Consider the following 19,048-nt stretch of genomic DNA (forward strand, 5'->3'; position numbering starts at 1 on the left):
CGGAGAATTGGGAAATAGCTTCTTTAAATTATAAACCATAGATGAGCTATAGTGCTGCTTCATCCCAGGGGAATAGCTTTGACTCAAATGCTTGAGCCTGCTCAGAGAAAATGTGTTTTTTTGTTAAAGTTAAAGTACATGCACTTTCAAATATTTAAAATATAAGTTCTTAATCTCTAAAGGGTTCGTTTAAACACAGTACTGCAGGTTGGGTTTTTAAAAGACTGAAAGCACTCAAAGGTCATAATTTGATTAAATTTATTGATGAATTGTATGGTTGAGATTTACCAACATTTGAAAACAAAATCAACACAGGACGTCAAGCAGAACATCTCCGCAGCCCTGCAATACTTAATTTACAATGGCATTTTGACAAACAATTAGCCATCAACAAAGTATTGCACCTTCCTGTGACTGCCGCAGGCCATATTGTGATTAATTTTGATCAGTTATGCAGCACGACATGAATCAGCCTATATTTGGCTGCTTGATTTAGCTTAGGTGGGTGTAATCGTGCTGCCTGTTGACGTAAACGGCATTCACAGCACTGCAGATATTCCAGTTCAGTTTCTCCCTGTAATCTGCTTTTGCAGTGGGATATTTTTTGTTGTTTGTTTGTTGAAATGATTGGCCATTCACAAAAATCATATCTCTGAAAAAGGCTTCTTCAGCTTTACTCATCTGTACCACTCAAACAGTATCTAATCCTTCAGTTGCAGTTCAAAGAGTTCTTTTGGATGCATTTTTTTCTCGCTCTATTAAAATTTGGAGTCTGTGTGGGACACTTTTGGAAAATGTCAAGTTGTTTCATTTGTTGTAGGGCTGTTTGGATTTGTGATTATTTTGATAAACATTGCAGTTTCAAAATAATCCACCATATGAGAATGAAATACCATTGGCTAAGCTATCCAAAGTTATCCATATTCTAAACTATCTTGAGGATACAATTGAAACCATGGCAGAAGTCTTGAAAGTCTCTGCTCACAGATATCAGAGTTTGCTTGAAAAAAAACAAATAAAAGAACCAAGGTTGTGTTCATTTGAAAGAGATGGTAGCAAAATGCTTTGTGTTCCACAGTGTACAAAATAGGCACAAAAGAAGACTTTTTTTCCCATAAGGCTCAATATGTTGACCAACTGGTCACATTTATAATAAAACATTGTTGAGATGGGAGACCCTGGTCTTGAACCCTGGTCCACAGGTTACCACACTGACCCCCATCTTGACACACCCTTAATAGCCTCAAGGCAAAGCATCTTTTGACTTTAAAATTTTCTCCCAAACTCACCGGATAACTTTCAGAATGATTCCATGAGCACAAAAAGCACAGTCCAATACAAGGCGTGCATGTGTCACATGTGTTACGTTTAAAATGATTAGTGGTACTGTGGAGAAACACATTGTTGAGGTTCCAACCCAATAATGTAATGGTTTTGTGGTGACACGTGGAACATACAACACTTAAAAGGCAAATGATTGAGCTTTTATTTGTTCTAAGACAGCGATTGAAAATCAGCTGCTGCTGTGCTATACAGCTGCAGTTCTGTGCACCACTGATGCAAGGAGAGAGGAGGAAGTTGTTGACACAGCTTGAGTGAGCGTGCAGCACCTCCTCGTCGCTACTGTTTACATAACGTTATCATTCACCAGTGTGAATGCTCACATCAGTATCATTACAGCTATCTTTGTTAGTGGGGTGGCCCTTGTCAAAGCTAGTCTTGATGTTTGCTGATGAAGGCCATTTAGTTCTTCCTTGCTTAGCTGTGAAGCATAGGGGCAGTAATGATGCAGGGGGCGGGAGATGGGGGGTGGGGTGGGGTTGACACAGCTGGAGTGCTTAGCATGAGCTTGATGCCAATGTTTACAAAAATTATTGTTCCTCAGCATGAACGCTGACATCGTTATAGTTAGCATTATAGGCATCTCCCTTGGCCCTTGACAAATCAAGTCCTAATATTTGTTGAGAATATCATTAGATTATAAAAGAAAATGTGAATATTGCCCTGCCACAGTTAAATGAGTGTTTGGTGTTTCAGGGTCACTCAGCAGCATTATTTCTTCTGTGTAATAAATAAAGCCATTGTACAGTTTTATAATGAGGAAATAAGCTGAGTTCTTATCAAGGTTCTGTGCTTTAACTTATATTTTGAGCTAAGTTATGCAGTAGCATGTCATGGCTTTACAGTGTGAGAATCCAACTCATGTATATGAGTAGAAATGAATATGTGAATATGAAAAATTATTCATATTTATCATTTAATTACAAGTGACATTAATGTCATTTTTTTCCCGTCAAATCATGATTTTGGCTTTTGAGACTCCAATGCTCATACCTATGTGCATGATATGTCCAATTATGATATGTAAGACATAAGAAACAAGAAAAACGGCTCAAATGCCTACCCTTTTTCAATTTTGGCACTTGTATTTATGAGGTGAAATAACAATACATTTTTTGAGTGCTCCTTTTTAACCTTTATCAAGCTTCCTGGTGAGTGTTCCCTTGGCAACTATCTCCATCTTAAGTCTGTGTAATTACCATCATACAAATAACTGTAGGAAAAAGATGCTATTGAAAAGTCCTCATTTAGAATAAAAATGTACATAATTAGAGAGCTGATATTTAAAGCGATATTTCAAAAAATTTTCAAAGTCAAATCAGATTTATTTCACATTACAAATGTAAGGTCAGTGTGCTCAGCGGGGATGAATTGTTTCTTTGTTTGGTGTGCTATATTTTAATATTGACTCTAAGAAGTTATCTGTTAGGATCAGTTGAGGGTGCACAGGGTTTGGCCGATGGTCGATGGCGTCGTACGTTGCCGTTGGATGACAGTCATCGGCAATGAGGCCTCTGCCGTTGTAGCATTGTGATATAAAAAAGCTTCCATATAAGAGGAATTAGTGTCCCCTTAACAGTTCTAAAAACTCCATATGGTGTGACACTTTACTTAGTCGATTCTGATTCTGAAATGCAGAGAGATTTATTTAGCTGAATGAGTATTGTGTGGGTTTCTTTGACGAGCTTCAATGCAGTGTTCATTTACATGTAAACATCATGCACTACAGCTTGTAGAAAAAAAAGAGAAGCTTACAAATTTTATTTTTTTTAACTGCAAATTAGCATTAAAAAATGGATTTTGACGTTTTTTGGAGTATTTATATATAGTCCATAAAAGGAAAAAATGAAACATGTTCTTTGCCAGCCCCTGTGTGAATTTTGCATTCAAACATTGGCCACGAGATTTCATAGCAGTAAAGTTTTAATAGACTATGCCTTATTCTCAAGTCCTTCAAATTCACGCAATCAATTATCGACTGACTGTCAAAGCAGAGAAAGAAGATTCTTTGAAAAATTAGTTTCATCTACTTAATGTGAGAGTAATATAAAAGTAAAAATGCCCATATGCTAACAGTCCATCTTAACCTATTTTCTCATTCATCTCAGCTTGCCCTGAATTCCTCTACATTACCTTATGTATGTGCACCACTTCAAACTGCATCTAGCTCATTGGGCTTTGAAGTGTAAGTGTCTTTTCATATTCAAGTCTTTTTTTAAGGACATAAGCATTTCAGGCACATACTTCTTCATCACGGCAGCACATGTAATTTTACCACTCTGAAAGGTGCTAGCTCCATTCGTGTGTGCTCTGTCTCTTGGTGAAGACAATAATTGCCTGTACTGCTCTTCCCTTTGGTAATTGTCTTTTGATTGAGGTCATAGGGACAATTAAAACCATTGAGGGGTGAAAAGTGGTAGTAAGAGACCTGAGACAGCTATGTTGGGTGGAAGGATGAGTAAAATGTTCAGAAGAGATAATTGTGCGTGGGAACAGCCACTCTAGTCAGAATAAGACACTGTACAGGAAGGCTTTGTCTGTGCTGCTTTATCACAGTTTATTAATAATATGGCTTTTTCCAAAATCTGCTGAAGGTAGCAAGATGATTTCATGATGATCATGGGAGCATGGAGCTTTCGTGCTTGGCTCCTGCTAAACCTGTAAAAATGAGCCTGGTAAATTTGTGTGTTATTATACTGAAAGACAGACAAGCAGAAGAGGGTGAAACTGTCACCAAAATGATAATCTCACCAGCCATTTTTAGAGTGATAATGTTATTTTAACAAAGACTAGAGAATCAGCGTTTGAAACAAGAGACCCTAGTACCCTGACTGTGCTCTGTGGCTAACAGCTAAAATACACAGTCGCACTTGCGTGCCATCAATTCAGCCTGTTGGTAGCGGATCACAAATTACATGCAGTTGGTTTATTTATTTTTTCCTTGCAATGGGATGATGCAACACTCTAAACTTAATATAATTACATAAATACCATAGTACTGTTAAACAAAATACATGAAGTATTTGTGTGATTACCTTGTTGTACAGAGGCAACAGGGCAGAGCAGAGCCCTGTAGTTAAAATGATCCCTCTAAACTAAAGGTAAGAATTCTTTTCAGTGTAAGCAGTAGGACAACACAGAGTATCCTGCCTGAAATCTCAGAAGACTGTGCAGACCACACCGCCAGGAGACAGCTGCCCTCCTCTACTAACAGTGTATGGAGAAGGTACAATGAACTACTCTGCCCCGCTGAGGGTTTGGTGTTTACTGCCAACCTATAACATGAGTTCAACACTCACCTGAGAGCAGCCTCAACCCGTCTCTCTCACTCAATGAGGTCAACGCGTCTTGATTTGTCTAATTGAATCAAACTCGCAAATCAAACAAACAAGAGCGAGACCTTGTTTAAGAAGTTTTTATCATTTTTGATGTAGTTAGTTGGTAGGATGAATGCCATTTGACCTCAGTCTGACCCAGCTGCCAGGTGAACTTTGCTAGTTTGAGCTAAAGAGCTCCTTTGAGATGTGCTTCACATTTCTGGATACAGCAAAACACACACACATACAGTACACACACACACACACACACACACACACACACACACACACACACACACACACACACACACACACAGTGGCACGAGACCAACCCTTAAACATAAAACACAAAATAAAACTTAAAAATCCAGTCAACCAGCCATAGTTCCAACATCATTGTTACATTCTGGAAAGAAAAGAAAAGAAATGAATTGAAAAGAAAACAATGGATCATTTTGGGATGGGGAAACATCTCAACAAAAAAACAAAACAAAAACAACCTCACGATGGTGTCTGAAACAAGACTGGATATATGATTTCTTTTATTTGCTGCATGGGCCCCCTTAGGCAAATCATTGTGGTTTTCTGAATGCTGGTTTTCAAGAATAAGACACATCGCTGAGCTTTTCTCAGTTTCAGCAAAATCAGGTCAGTGGTTTTGAGGATGTCACTTGTCACTTGGTTGTCACTTGGAGATACAGATGGGTAAACTGTTCAATTAATGAATGGGAACGTGGTCATGAGCAGTCATCCTTTTTCTGAACTGTAGTCGTCAGTTGAATGTCAGGTACTGTATATGGCCAAGTCACAAAATGCAAGTGACAAAATCTTCTCCTGGATTTACTTCTGCAAGGCGTGACAATTACTTTATGTTCAATAGGCATTTCCCATGAATGTGTACTAATGAAATCTTGGCAGCAGAAATCGAGAAGGTGCTTAGATCTTTACTACTGCACACAAATAGGCTGATTTTCTTCAAAGTTTTTGTCTTATGATTGGCTCTGAGGCTACAAAAAAACCTAATTGTTTCTGTTACAGACAGTAGCATCATATCAGTCACAGCACTTGCACTTTCCCTCCAATTTCAGAGTTTTTCGGGGAGGATTTGATCTGGACATCCTTTCCAGCTGAATGGAATGTTAAGCATCAAAAGTAGCGTTGAGCAGATACACAAATGCAGTAATTGCAAACAGCTCCCTGAGAATTTAGGTCACATCATTGATTTGTATTACATAAGATATATCCTAAAAACATAATTTCTACCACTTGGAAACAGAGCAGAAAAACACTGATATTAATGATCTTACTTCACCAAATCTGACCGCTTCACAGCCAGGGGTATCCAGTCAATGATTGCTCTGATCAGCAGTGATGTCTTTTGCAAGGCTCTGTGTAGTTGGGCAGCACTTTTAGTTTTAGCCTGACTGTTTTCACCATCACCACCCAGCAACAAATCCCCATCTTTTTTATTTTACTGTTTTTTGAGCTTGCTATGATGCTCTTGGCTGACCTTATTTGCATAAAATAGAAGTGAGTCAAATCAATGAAATTGTGATATGATGACTTGTTCGTCAACTCATCCCGGTTCTATAATGCACCACCACCGTGGGATCCATAGACATCCATCAATGGAATTATTATGCATATACCAGAACTGCACATTTAATTGGGATTTGATCAAAATCACAAAATATGGCTTACTGCAATTTTTAGTTATGGGAAAGCACAATATTTCTTAAAGGCTAACTGTGTGTCAATACCATTTAAAATGAGATATAGTGGGGGTGCAGAGATGTCCTGCCTACTCATCATATACTAATGAGCTGGATTATCTGTCTTTACATAGATCCCCACAAAATAATATTAACAATTTAATGGATTTTCCAATGAAATTGATAATATTATTATTAGTAATAGTATAAAAAAATGAACATTCTATTTAATATCACAAATCCTAATGCATTGCAACTGCAGACAAAATAATCAAGATGAGATTTTTCTTTTCTCAGAATTAAACAGCCATAGCATATCAGTATATATGGTGGTTTCTTTCCATCTCCTGAAGTTGCCGTGGTGATGATTATATTATGTGCAGGTGTCCCCAGCGTATGTGCTGATGCATAACTTGGCCACACCTGTCGTTTGAAAATAAAAATAGCTTTAATGAAATATATTTTTAACCAACACTTAGTGGGATCAAACTGAAATTTTCTGTCATTCATTGCACACCTCATCACAGCAGCAGAGTCACAGGCTAACTGCTCTGAGAGTGCAGCGAGGGTGTCAGCCTGTCACTTGCTGTGTAATGCTCTGCAATGTGAGATAGTTCTATTAATAACTTACTATGTAATTAGTTCCAGATGCATTACTTTGCTGAGCATGCATGTTATGGTAAAGCTTTGTGAGTTAACACAAGTTGTAAAGCCGTGCAGCGGCGTCACAGGCGGTATGTAGCTGCAAGAGTAGCAGCAGCAGGAGCAGCAGCAGCAGCAGCTTGGTGGGGATTTTCCACCATTATCCATCTTATTACCTCTGCCAATGAGGGATGATTTGAGGTGGTGTTTGTTTGCCTGACAGGGGGATTACACAAAAACTAATGAGGCAGATTTTTACTAAACTTGGTGGAGGGGTGTAGTAGCTATAGCTAATGCAGAAACGATTTCTGATTAACAAAGGTGTTTTGGTCAAAAGAGCAAAACTGGGACATGTGTAATCCAGGTATTATTATGTTTCAACAACATCCTTTTGCACTGTGATTAAAACAAAGTGTGTGTGTGTGTGTGTGTGTGTGTGTGTGTGTGTGTGTGTGTGTGTGTGTGTGTGTGTGTGTGTGACGAAAGTAAAGTGCATTGTAGCTTGTATTGGCTCAAAAACAAAAATGTTAATCGCTTTTGTTTGAGACAAAATTATACATATATATGGCTTTTTATGTCGTTGTTGTTGGTTAAATTGCAGTGTGTGTGGTTTTCTCTTCAAAGCCTGCCTTTCATCGAGTTCTGTTTTTCTCTGCCCCTTGTCATGCCATGAGGCACAAGTCGCTATTACTGGAAATGGCCTGTTTTTGCCATATTTTGGGCAAAATAAAGATATTGAAATTAAATGTAAGCTTAATATAATAGGATTTGTTTTGTATAGTTATGTTGGTGTTTGTGTGTGTTTATGCATCAACTGCCTGGTGTAGTCAGGGTGAGTTTCTGACATGTTTACTTCAGAGGTTGCAGACTGAAAAGAGCCTCTGCTCCAAATGTGTATGTGTTGAACGTGGGCAGAGATGTTGTATAGAGAAACAAACCTCTAATGAATACTGCAAAAGAAAAAAAAAAACAAGCGCTTGGTTGGCAAAATGACTCTAAAAGAGGATTTAAAAAATTTGTTAAAAATGCAGTTTTTACACCTTGGTGATGATAGATCCTAAATTATTTAAAATGCTTTGAATATGTCAGTCTTACTCCTGATACCATGATAGTACATACTAATACGTTAATTATGTGGAATCCTTCTGTCATTTTAGCTCTGGCGTCATTTTAAGGAAAGCCAAACAAAGTGTGCATTTTGTCAGTCTCACTTCCAAACAATCTACGTGATCATTTTAGCTCAGTAAAATGTGAAAAACGCTTTTTCTCCCCCCTCTTTTACAGGACGTAGTTTTTTTTTTTTTATATATTTCTGGCTTGAAGAGGACAAGCTTTTATTTTCAGGTGTGTTTTTTGGCAGTTGAATTGTTTTGTTCTCACTCCCCAAAATAACCAAAACAAGAAGTGCAAAGAGATTAATACCAAACTCAAGACATGGTGCGAACACTGTCTTAAGGAAAGTTGTCTCTATTCTGTAAAAGAAAATTTAATCAAATAAAAATACACCCCTGGTCTGACATGAGACAAAAAAACAAACAAAAACTGCTGGTGGGTTCCGTTAGGTATGAAGACCTGCCCTTGACTGTGGTTGTGGATTGTTAGGTTGTTGTTCAGTCATCACGCAATACGTTAAGTGTAATAGTCAGTATGGTGTAGCGATGGCAAAGCATATGTCTATGCTAATATCTAATCAAATTAATCTCCAAAAGCGACACTCAATTAAAAGGAATGTTCCAATGTAACCTAACTATTTTTTTCGTTGAAAAGGAAGGAGCACCATAATGGCATTGTTTCATGAATTCAAACCACCTTTTAATCCCTGATTTTCCCTGTTTAGTCAGTAATTGCAAACATCTCTCAAATCATAATTTTAATCCTATATTGCAACAATCCTTTAAATTATTTGTATTGTTTTATAAAAGCTTGAGATGTAATAAAAGGTGATTATTTTTTTTATCAGAGTAGGCAGCCTTATTAATTATATGTATAGCTTACTTTTGTAGTTTACCAGGATAACAAGCTGACCTGTACAAACAATGACAGTCGGGTCCTGAAAAGACGAGATAGTACATATATGGTGTGAGTCTTAATGTATGCAAAAGACTCCTGCTCCTCTTCTATCACACTCTTATGGTATGTTCTATTTATATGCAGCTGTATGCAAGTGAGATTCAAGGAAGGTCACAGTGAGTTGAAGGAGAGTGGGAACCTCTTTATTTTTCAAATAGGAGAACATTTTGAACCAGCTCTCTCAAGAACAGGCCTTTTGGCTATTTAAGAAAGAAACATTGAGTGTCACCCCCTTTGTTAAAGTATTTCCAAATGCTGTAGGAAAAAAAAAACGTTGATGGCGATAGAGAAGAATATAGCAAGTGATGTATTTCACAACAGGCTGCAAAAGGACATAAAACAGCAAGCAAATGAAGGGAATAACATCTTCATCGCTGTTTTTCTTCTGGTCTCTAAATAACAGTCTAATTGCCAAGTGTCTAAGCCACTCGTACTACTGCTGGTGCATTGCAGGGAGCAAATGAGGTGAGACAAAGACGGGGCGGCATAAATGATGAATGTGAGACAACTCCTGTTAGATCTGGACATGCTTCCCTCAACCCTCAAAGCTGTCTGAGCTCCTGCATTAATGATCTAAATGACAGAGATGGTTTAAATGAAGATGAGGAAGACTGTAGGAGAGAGAGGGAGACAGAGAGGCTGAAAATTTAAGATAAATGAATGCAGCTTTTGGTGTGATATGAGCAGAATTGACAGTGAATAAAAAAGTGTGGCACTTGTCTGTACTCATTATACTTAAGGCATGATATTCCATTAGCATTATTTGCAAATATAATTGCGTCCAGAGGTAGAAGAGAACAGGTTTTTTGTTGTTGTTGTTGTTGTTATTTCTTGCTACAAATCATATAAATCGTATGGTGTTGCTTTGATTCTGCAGTTTGTAGTAGAGCCTTTGAAGAATATTACTGCCAAATATGATGGAAGCCAACTGGGTGTGCATCCATTAAATAAATTGCAGTGTATTCTGTGTGCATTTTTGTCACCACTGTGGTAACATTTATTGTTGATGCTCAACAATTTAATGAACATCGTGAAAACAGAATCAACAAACGCCACAAGAACCAGTACGGGCCAATAGTTGCCATATTGACTGATCTCAGAATGTCTGCAGTAAGGATTACATTCCCAGATGGGAGTGGCTGATGTACCTACTTCTTAAACTTAAAATGAATTGTACGTAACTTCCGACATCATTTCACCATAATATTTGAGAACATCGGTGCATTCTACAGTCAACAAAAAGTTATCCATGTGAAAGGAAATAGTTACAGTCATCAAGCCAAGGTGATTCCTTTTTTTTTTTTTTGTTTTCCCCTGTAGGATTCAAGGTGCTGTGTCCTCAACCAGTGGTACTTGTTTTTACACCATGTCCATTAAAAATTATTACTTGTGATTAGCAAAACAGTGGTTAATTGAATACACCCTAAATGATACACTGCTATGACAATTACTGCTCAATGTACACATAGGTTTGTGTAGAAGAAACAATATTTCATGTTCAAATTAGCATTTAATTTCTACAGCCCTTAGCTTTTAGTACATGCAAAGAAAACAGAAAATAAGTAAAGTAAATCTGGTTGTGATAAATTAATTACCGCAAGATTGGGATTTAAATAATGGATTCTTGATGTTTATAGTCCATTTGTTACAGTACAGTCCATACAGTTTGAAGTAATGGGATTTCTGCATGTTTGCACTGATGACATGACTTGACCCAAGTGTTCTTTATGATATTTAATGACTATTTTATGAAACACAAACACAGTTTGGAAGCACAGTTTCCATGGCAATCAGTAGCAATTAGGGATTAGACTAAGAGCAGAATCAACTATAAATGTCACTTTCGTGCTAATTTTCTGAAAATGGCACACAAGCTACCTCACTGAAAGGACCATGCTTTTTTCTTAGCACAGCCATAATTGTCATTGTTTGTGTGAGCAACACCTGGCTAGCTAACACTCAATGGTAAAGGTACTGATATTAAATGGTATGCAAGGATGAACAGTAAACAGTAGGGAGCAAAAGTTGTCTATAATTTAAAAAGTAGTATATACATGCATTCTGTAACGTTAAAGAGTGCCCAATTGCACAACTGTCCATTAAAACGCCCGACTTGTGAATCAGTTTGTACTGTATTTGACAGTTTTTCTTTGTGTGATTTGTTTTTTACATTTAGAATCCTGCATAAACACGGAGGATTTTCAGTGCTTTTCTATGAGATGTTGTGCACAGTTGACATAAAACAGCGGAGTGGGGAAAATCTTGTTATCGCTACAGCCTTCCAACAAATGATGTTTGTCTCTCTGTTTGTAGGCACAGCTTTAATGAAGAAGCAGAGTTGCTAACATTCGGGCAGAAGGGACCCTCTTCAACAAGTATGGGGTCACCATGGAAACCATTTCTCCTCCTCTCTGTCATCAGTTGCCTTTCAGGTACAGAATTTAAAATGTAATGTTCAGATATAGTAAGATACAGTCCTGTATGGTTTTTCTTTTTTTTTGGTACCACAGATATTAGAAGAAATTTAACCTGTGTTCTTACATCTTGATGCACAAATGTGACGGATCATTATTTCGGGATGTGAGATGGGTGTTTTTACAATGTGAGTGGAGAAATCCATGTGTTTGGAAATGATGAATTTTTCACTGATATCAGAGGAGCAAGTGAAGATGCCATGACTCTTTTGAGCATTTCTACTCTCCGAGGAAAGAGAAGCCGTGGAAGGGCTCAGTGCTGGGATGAAGCATCTTGGCTTTGGTGTCATGTCTCTGTGATAACAATATCTCAACATATTCAATTATAGACGAACATGCTCCTTTGCCTTTGATTATCTAATTTCTAATTTTAATATTTATTCAACATTGTTTCTTCCCTGTGCTTTCCCTCTTACTTGGTACGGATTAGTTCATTATGACTCCCCTCTGTCTGACAGCTGTAGAGCTAAGAGTATAAGGTTGCATGCATGACTTGCACTGTCATTTCAATGTTGTCAACTGAAGCTCAACACTCACTGTGGACATTCAGTGTACAGCTAATCGGTTCCCACATAATTGCTTGTCTTTTTCTATCATGATCATCTCTATCAGACATACTGTATTGTATAGTTCTGGATAAATCGACACAGCAACAGCAAACATCTCCTATTTGTTGGTTACTGGGGTGACAAGTCCCGAGCCATTGAGGGGGGCCTGTGCTTTTTTTTTGCTTTTTTTTTTTTTCCTTTTGTATTTGCATATGGTGTGCATGTGTGTTGTTTATCTGGGGGACTGAGAAACCAGGCGTGTACTATGGGAAAAGGAGCAAGCTGGCAGAGATAGTGTGGTGCTCTGGCCAGTGTTCAGCTGTGAAACCTTGGTTACTGGCATTAATGTGGATGTTGCTTTGACACTCTTCATGGCAACAGTGTTCCCTGAAGGAAGTGGCTTCTTTCAGCAGGCTCGTGCACCCTGGGACACAGCCAAAAATGTTCAAAGAATGGTTTGAGGAACATGACAGAGACTTCTCAAGGTGTGGACTTGGCCTCTAATTGCTTGATAACAAAGGACACTTGTAGCTTAGTTTAAAATTCAGGTCATATTCTGATCCAGCACAGTTTTATATGTATAGCCAAAGTTATCTCCGGGTACCTCTTCACGTAGAGCAGGTGTAGACCACGCTCTTTATAAATTCATAGAGACAACCCGGTGTGAGCAAGCACTTGGCAACAGGGGTTGAGGGATGTCCTTGTCTTGACAAGTCATGGCTGATCTATGTATCTTGCCTATAGACTCGGCTTTAAAGTAGCTTTCAAGCTTAAGTGGAATCAAAACCTCAACATCACAGTTTTCTGCTGCTTTTGAGCTGAGTTCCCTGGAAGCTTCTTTACTAATAATGAGCAGCCAGTGTTCAATATTAAGTTCTGTGTTTCTCCCCCTCCTTGTGTCTGCTGTGGTCAGGTTTTAATGGTTCTTCCTAGTCATCAGAGAGAGATCACGCACTCCGGGCTCTCTCTGAGCTGTGTTATAGGAGCAAAAGATGGAGCGCTGCTCATTAAGCCATACTATTTAATGGAAACATCTGTTTCTTCACTTTTGAGCTTAGTTCAAGGGTCTGTACAGTTCTGAATAAATTTTAATGGATTGGGCATGACAATGTGGATGAGCAAACTGCCATAATAACCACAGCAAATAAGGGCTATAATACTCAAGTCGCTTTTTTTATTATCCTGGTTACTGTCATGGGGATGTTTTGACTTGGACTTGTATTGATCTCGACCAGTGATCTCGGCTAGTGTGTCTCCAGTCTTGACCGAGTCTGACTGACTTTTTTGTCTCCCTCCTTCTACCTCCGTTGTTTGTATTCCCTTGTGCCTTTTCTCTCTCTCTGTCTGTCTCTATCCCTTTTTCCGTGTCTCCCTCTTCAGCCAGCTTCTTTCCTGTACAAAATGTTTCATGCTCCTATGTCCAGCTTTTGGTTACACAGCATGCAGAATCATAAATATTCATGTGATACCACAAACCAGTGACTCATTAATTGTGATGCATATAAAACTACCACTAGTATAAGCAGCAAAGTACGCTGGTTGAATTAAAAATTGAATCTTAATAAAAGAATATTAATCATCTTACAATTCAGTGCGTGTGTTACTGCACTTTTATATTGTTTTTTGCTGATTGCAAATCATCACTGTCTAAATCATATGAAGCTAAAGACCCACGACTGTCCCCTAGCATATTATATATAATACCTGCAAAACCTACTGTGCAATTGATGCATCAGTGTGCTTGTAGAATGGAATTTGAACGTATTGCCCAGCACTGAGCACATACTTGTCCATTCTTCATTCTAGATAGTTTGTACCAGTACACATTAGTGCATGTGCTCCACTTTGATTTGGGTTTGAATCTGTCGAAGAGCTTCATGCATTGTCTCTCTTGACCATAACCAGACAAAAAGTACATTACGCATAAGTTATATTGGCATGTAGTTAAGCAAACAGTCATGGTCAGTTTAGCGTTTTACTTTCCTTGCAGTGTCAGTAGTTACAGTACATTTGCTTGTTTTGTCAATATGTAATTGTCATACCTAAGTGGCACACAAACCTGAACTCCTGGGTTGCGTGAAACTAGCTGGTAACAATGGACTGTAAATGAAAAGCTAGGAGTCTTAATTGTGATGGCAAAGCTTTCTCAGGCTGACATGCTTTGGTTTTCAGGTTTCTGTAGCAAGGGTATGAAGGCTGTCAGAGTGGAAGCCAGTTCAATATCAACTCCTGGATTTTCTTTACAAAAGAACTTGGATGGCTTTTGTATTCCAATCATAAGCAATTCAAGCTGTTATTTTTAAAAAGTGACATTTTGCCTCAACTGTGAGTGTGTGAAAGAGGTGTGGTTATGAGTAGGAGAAAAGGTGAAGCTTTACACACTTACCATTTGTTTTGTAAAGGCTGTGGCCTCTTAAGATGTGTCATTTTCTTTCATGCTGCTTTCCCTGCATGGACCCTCACTCAGGTCTGCATCTGTTCTACGTAACCACTGTTTGACCTGAGGTGTGCTCCCAGCATCATACAGTCAAAAGGTGAAATGAGACAATGAATAAATACCACCTGCTGGACCAGCTAGAAGATGACGCTGGTCCTTCGCCTTCACTGAGAAGCTTTCCTCTGCTTTATTCTTGCTTATCAATGTAGGACTTGCTTCTTCCAAACTCCAAAATAGGTGCGTGACCAAGCTCATGTGACAGCTTGCAGATCTTGAGCTTTATGTTACAGAAGATATTATGTAATTTTTCCATGTGCTCCCGCGCACTGATGACACTGCAGTAAGCTTGGTAAAGCTTGGTTCATTTGACTTGTATGCAGCTGCATGCCAGCTATATGCCAGGTGTGTGTTCAGAGGAAATTTCCAAGGAGTTTATTTTTCTACACAGATGACATGTCAAAGTGTGTGGCTGTCCTGTTGAAAGAGAAGATTAAAGAGAAGACAAATGCCAAGTGCAAAGGTCACTTCCTATGTCCATTAGGTGGTGCTACTGAACACACAATATATATTATGTTGCTGCACAGTGTGTGACGACATCACATTGTAATTTCAGATATGAATCAAATGATTTTTTTGTTTTTTTTTCAATAATATTACTTCCTGTTAGCACAAGGTGGCACTATGACGAGGATAAATTCAGTTTGTAGATGTCTTCAGGCTGGGACTCTTGTCAAATGTGTAAAGTATGGAAAATGTGTGACCTTGTGCCGTTACTACAGTTTCATGATAGAATTGGCCACCTCACCACTGTAACACCTTTTAACATCAACTCACACTCTTCACAGTAACCACTCACCAAGTTCTTAATGCGTTTTTGACCACATTTTGAAATTCTGTGGCATTTTATAATGGTGGCACTATGATCAATCTGCCACTAGTGTACGGGATTATTCGTTGGCCCACACATGCAACCCTCTGACTGATGTGGTAAAAAGCAGCTTCAGCTTTTGCATTATCCTGCAGACCTCAAACAAGCAAAATAGATTGATGTTGGTGACAACCTTGATGGAGGTAATCATTATACTCTTATTTCAAGCTATCAAGTTCACAAACCGAGACTTAAGTTGCTTATGCAGGTTCTTTTTATCAGCTGAGTTAATTTTGTCCATTGACTTTTGATCTGAATATTCACATTTTGATTTTTTTTTAATGTTTTTTCTTTCTTGCATAATTGACAGAATTTGCTCTCCTGGTAGGTATCTCAGCCTCTTTTTACTGCATTGCCTCTCAGAAAATTGGTCTCTCTCACTCGCCTGACAGCACTTTACTTGGGAATTGCCTTCTTTTTTCACCTTCACTCTCCATTCTCACCTGGAGAGAAATCTCCTGACCGAATTGCCCACTTCAGCTACCAGAGGTAAAAAAAACAAGGCTTTTTTGAATACCAACAATTAAAAAATTCCAAGTACAAGATATATTTAATGAAAACAGCTTCATGTATACCACTATGACATTACTGAAAAGGACATACTGTTCTCCTTTTGGGAGTATCGTGTTTTTACAGTCAGTCAAATGTAATATATATAAATTCTTAAACTGCAAGTCATTAACCTTTCAGGAGTTATGTCACCACAAAAAAAGGATTTGCAATGGATGAACAACACTTTTACCACCTTAGCATACAGCTTTGTGTAAGCATGCCTACGATTAGCTGATTTTACTTCTGTTTCCTTTTGTTTCGTCCTTTAGCCTTGGGAAACATGTTTTGAGCTCCTTCTAAGTTTGGTTATAGTCAGTAGGATGAATCTATGGACCCCCTAATGGGATTGGGGTTTCATTTCAGCTGCTGTACTGACTTTATGTGAAATTTGTGCAAAGTTGTCAGATTCTGCTTTTAAATAGTTCTATTGAAAAAACAACAACAACAACCTGTATCACTTATAATGTGGTGCTACCATGAACGAGTGTGGACAAATGCCAACCTGTATTATTGTTTGTTCTTAGCCGAAATCAAACTGTTTGTGGATTACTGAGCATATGGCCGGACAAAGACATCATGGATTATACCAGATGATGACAGTTTTGTGACTTCTGCAGACACAAAGAAGTAATGTTGGAGGGGAAAACACCTTTTTGAGTAGTTTTAAGGCAAAATACACTTTTTGTTTGAAATGTTTGTTAAATACTACACAGTAAAATAAGGTGTTTTCCCTGCAGGACAGGATAAGACACAAAATCAATAACTCTATTATTATGTGGGCATGAATGGTAATGTTTTTCATGAGTGTGGGCAGAACTGAACACATGTTGCGGCAACGAGTGGGAAGGTAACGCAAATATTACGGGGGCAGGCAATAACCGTCAGAGGTATGAATAAGGCTGTCCTGTGCAAAGCGCAAGTTAGGGGTCTTTGGAGACGTGTTCTTACCCATCAGTCACTTAGACTGACCTGATATTGGACAGCACGTAACAAAGAAAATCTCTCTGAAAGTAGTGGGTTAAGTCAAAGCAGCACTGGGAACGGAGTATTCTTTTAGCATCAGAAATTTGTCACAGTTTAATATGAGAGCTGCATTTCAAACTAGTTAGCCAAAAAGAACCGTTCCCAATGGTGTGATTCTGCCTCATAGTATTATGATACTTTTGACATGATGGTTTGTGTAATTAATTACTGACCCGCTGTTCTCACTGAATATTCTAAAAATTTCCCACTTTGAGGACAAAAGTTCCTTTGTCCTATTTTATTTTCTTCTCCACCTGTCTCTGCTGTTTCATTACATATATATTTAAATCACACAGAAGCTGAGAGGTTAAGCAGATTTCTCTCATGTTTAAAAGTGGGCAAGCTTGATGTCAGGGCCATTTTTCTCCCACAGCTCAATTCTGATTGAACTACAATGTTGCTTGGAGTGTTAAGCGTGGGACTGTAATTCAGCTGTTCCTCAGCTATCTCGGAGGTGTCTCAATATTAAATCTGGGTTGCAGGGAGCCTAGCTGTGTAGTGCTGCATAAGAGATGCATGAAGTCACTTTCACCAAGGGCAAAAGAGTCATGCACCAGAAACACGGTTTGGTATGGGGAAACGGATCATTATTTGCATGCACTCCACATAGCTGAGCCATGCAATGAATATATGGCTGTGATATATGGAGTTTTCATAAAAGCCACTCCCAAGCAATAAAGGTTAACTGCAATTATGCATGTCCTCATTATCAATATGTTAACATACCACTAACTGATGGTCGTGGACACGCGGTTTTCATTTTAGCATGTTTGTAGATCATCACACTTCACCATTAGCTGAACAATCACACTGTGGTCGTGTAATCGGGACAAAAAAATATTGTGTTTATGCATGCGCTTGTTGAACTGGTGGTTTGATTCCTACCTTTGGTACCCAGTCCTGTTAGTCTGCCCCTACCCCAGCCAGAAATAATGGATTAATTCTGGCTGGCTGTTGATGTAGCACTTTTCTCCTTATGGCCAGTCAAGTGGGAGAATACCATCCTGCTGGAGACATGTAGCTGTTATCCTGCTATTTTAGTTGACTGCCTCTGAGTAGCAGCTGATACCAAACTGTAATTGACAACATGTGATGCTTTTAATGGAACTGGGTGATGGGCCAATCTCACTAATATATAAAGGGATGTGATATTACCTAGCAGCACCCTGGAAACAGACCAGATGTGTGAAATGGCTCAAATTTGTTGGTAGTCAGGGGAATAGACATCAAAGAACCCCTGTCATGATTTTCACACAACACTACTAATGTTGGGTGATTTTATACCAACATATCATAAAAAAAATAAAAAATCCAATTGCTTTGAAAACCATGCTTTTCTCTACGAGTCCATAACATTGGATGGAGTATAGTTTAGCTGTACAAGAACTGTGGGATCTAGCTTTTGGTAAAACCATCAGGGAGTGATGGACTTACTCCAACTGGCAGGAGAACCTGAGTTGAAGAAGCCTCTCTCATACTCACAGTTTGAGCTCAGTAAATTAAAGTAGCTGTGAATTTCAAATGGCAATTCGGAGGACACGGGTACATACAAAGAGTGTGTTTCCTGAAACCACTGAGACACTTGCAGTTGATTAACTTAAATGTGTAAAACATGGGAATGTGTATTGTAAGTTGAACACCTGTGAAAACACCATGGTAAAAAGAGACTTACACACTCCCATTTAAGAGGCTTGACAACACTGATGCCATTCATCATATGCACCACAGCAGTGTCATTTGGCATGATTTAAGCAACTCATACAGTCCCCATGGTGCAAAGCGGATCAGGAGGAGAGATTGGGTTTTAGTACTAGTAGGGGTAGTCTGCTGTGATATGAGGTGAGGTGAGGCTGCATATGATATATGGATTGTTCAATCTGCAAAGATATTCCACTGAATAAATGGTCTCAAGCATAATCAGCTTCAGTCAATATAATCTCCTTGTGAAGGTCTTCATTAATCTTAGAGGCTATGGCTAATCATTTCCGTCTACTTGAGCCCCCA

The 19,048-nt window shown here is 38.6% G+C and overlaps 1 protein-coding gene across 2 annotated transcripts in view; it reads left to right on the forward strand.

Moving 5' to 3' along the window:
• cntn5 (contactin 5) overlaps nucleotides 1–19,048 on the forward strand; it is a 103,590-nt gene that overhangs the window by 16,999 nt on the left and 67,543 nt on the right. For both annotated transcript variants that reach the window (XM_086216450.1, XM_086216449.1), the window contains exon 3: nucleotides 11,396–11,514. In XM_086216450.1, coding sequence (XP_086072576.1) covers nucleotides 11,460–11,514 — 55 coding nt within the window. In that variant the 5' untranslated portion in view covers nucleotides 11,396–11,459. The remainder of the gene's footprint in view (nucleotides 1–11,395; nucleotides 11,515–19,048) is intronic.

This window comes from Aulostomus chinensis, chromosome 10 (genome assembly GCF_037954235.1).
Source record: "Aulostomus chinensis isolate RoL2024-O1b breed Wild chromosome 10, RoL_Achi_v1.0, whole genome shotgun sequence".
NCBI classification, from domain to species: domain Eukaryota; kingdom Metazoa; phylum Chordata; class Actinopteri; order Syngnathiformes; family Aulostomidae; genus Aulostomus; species Aulostomus chinensis.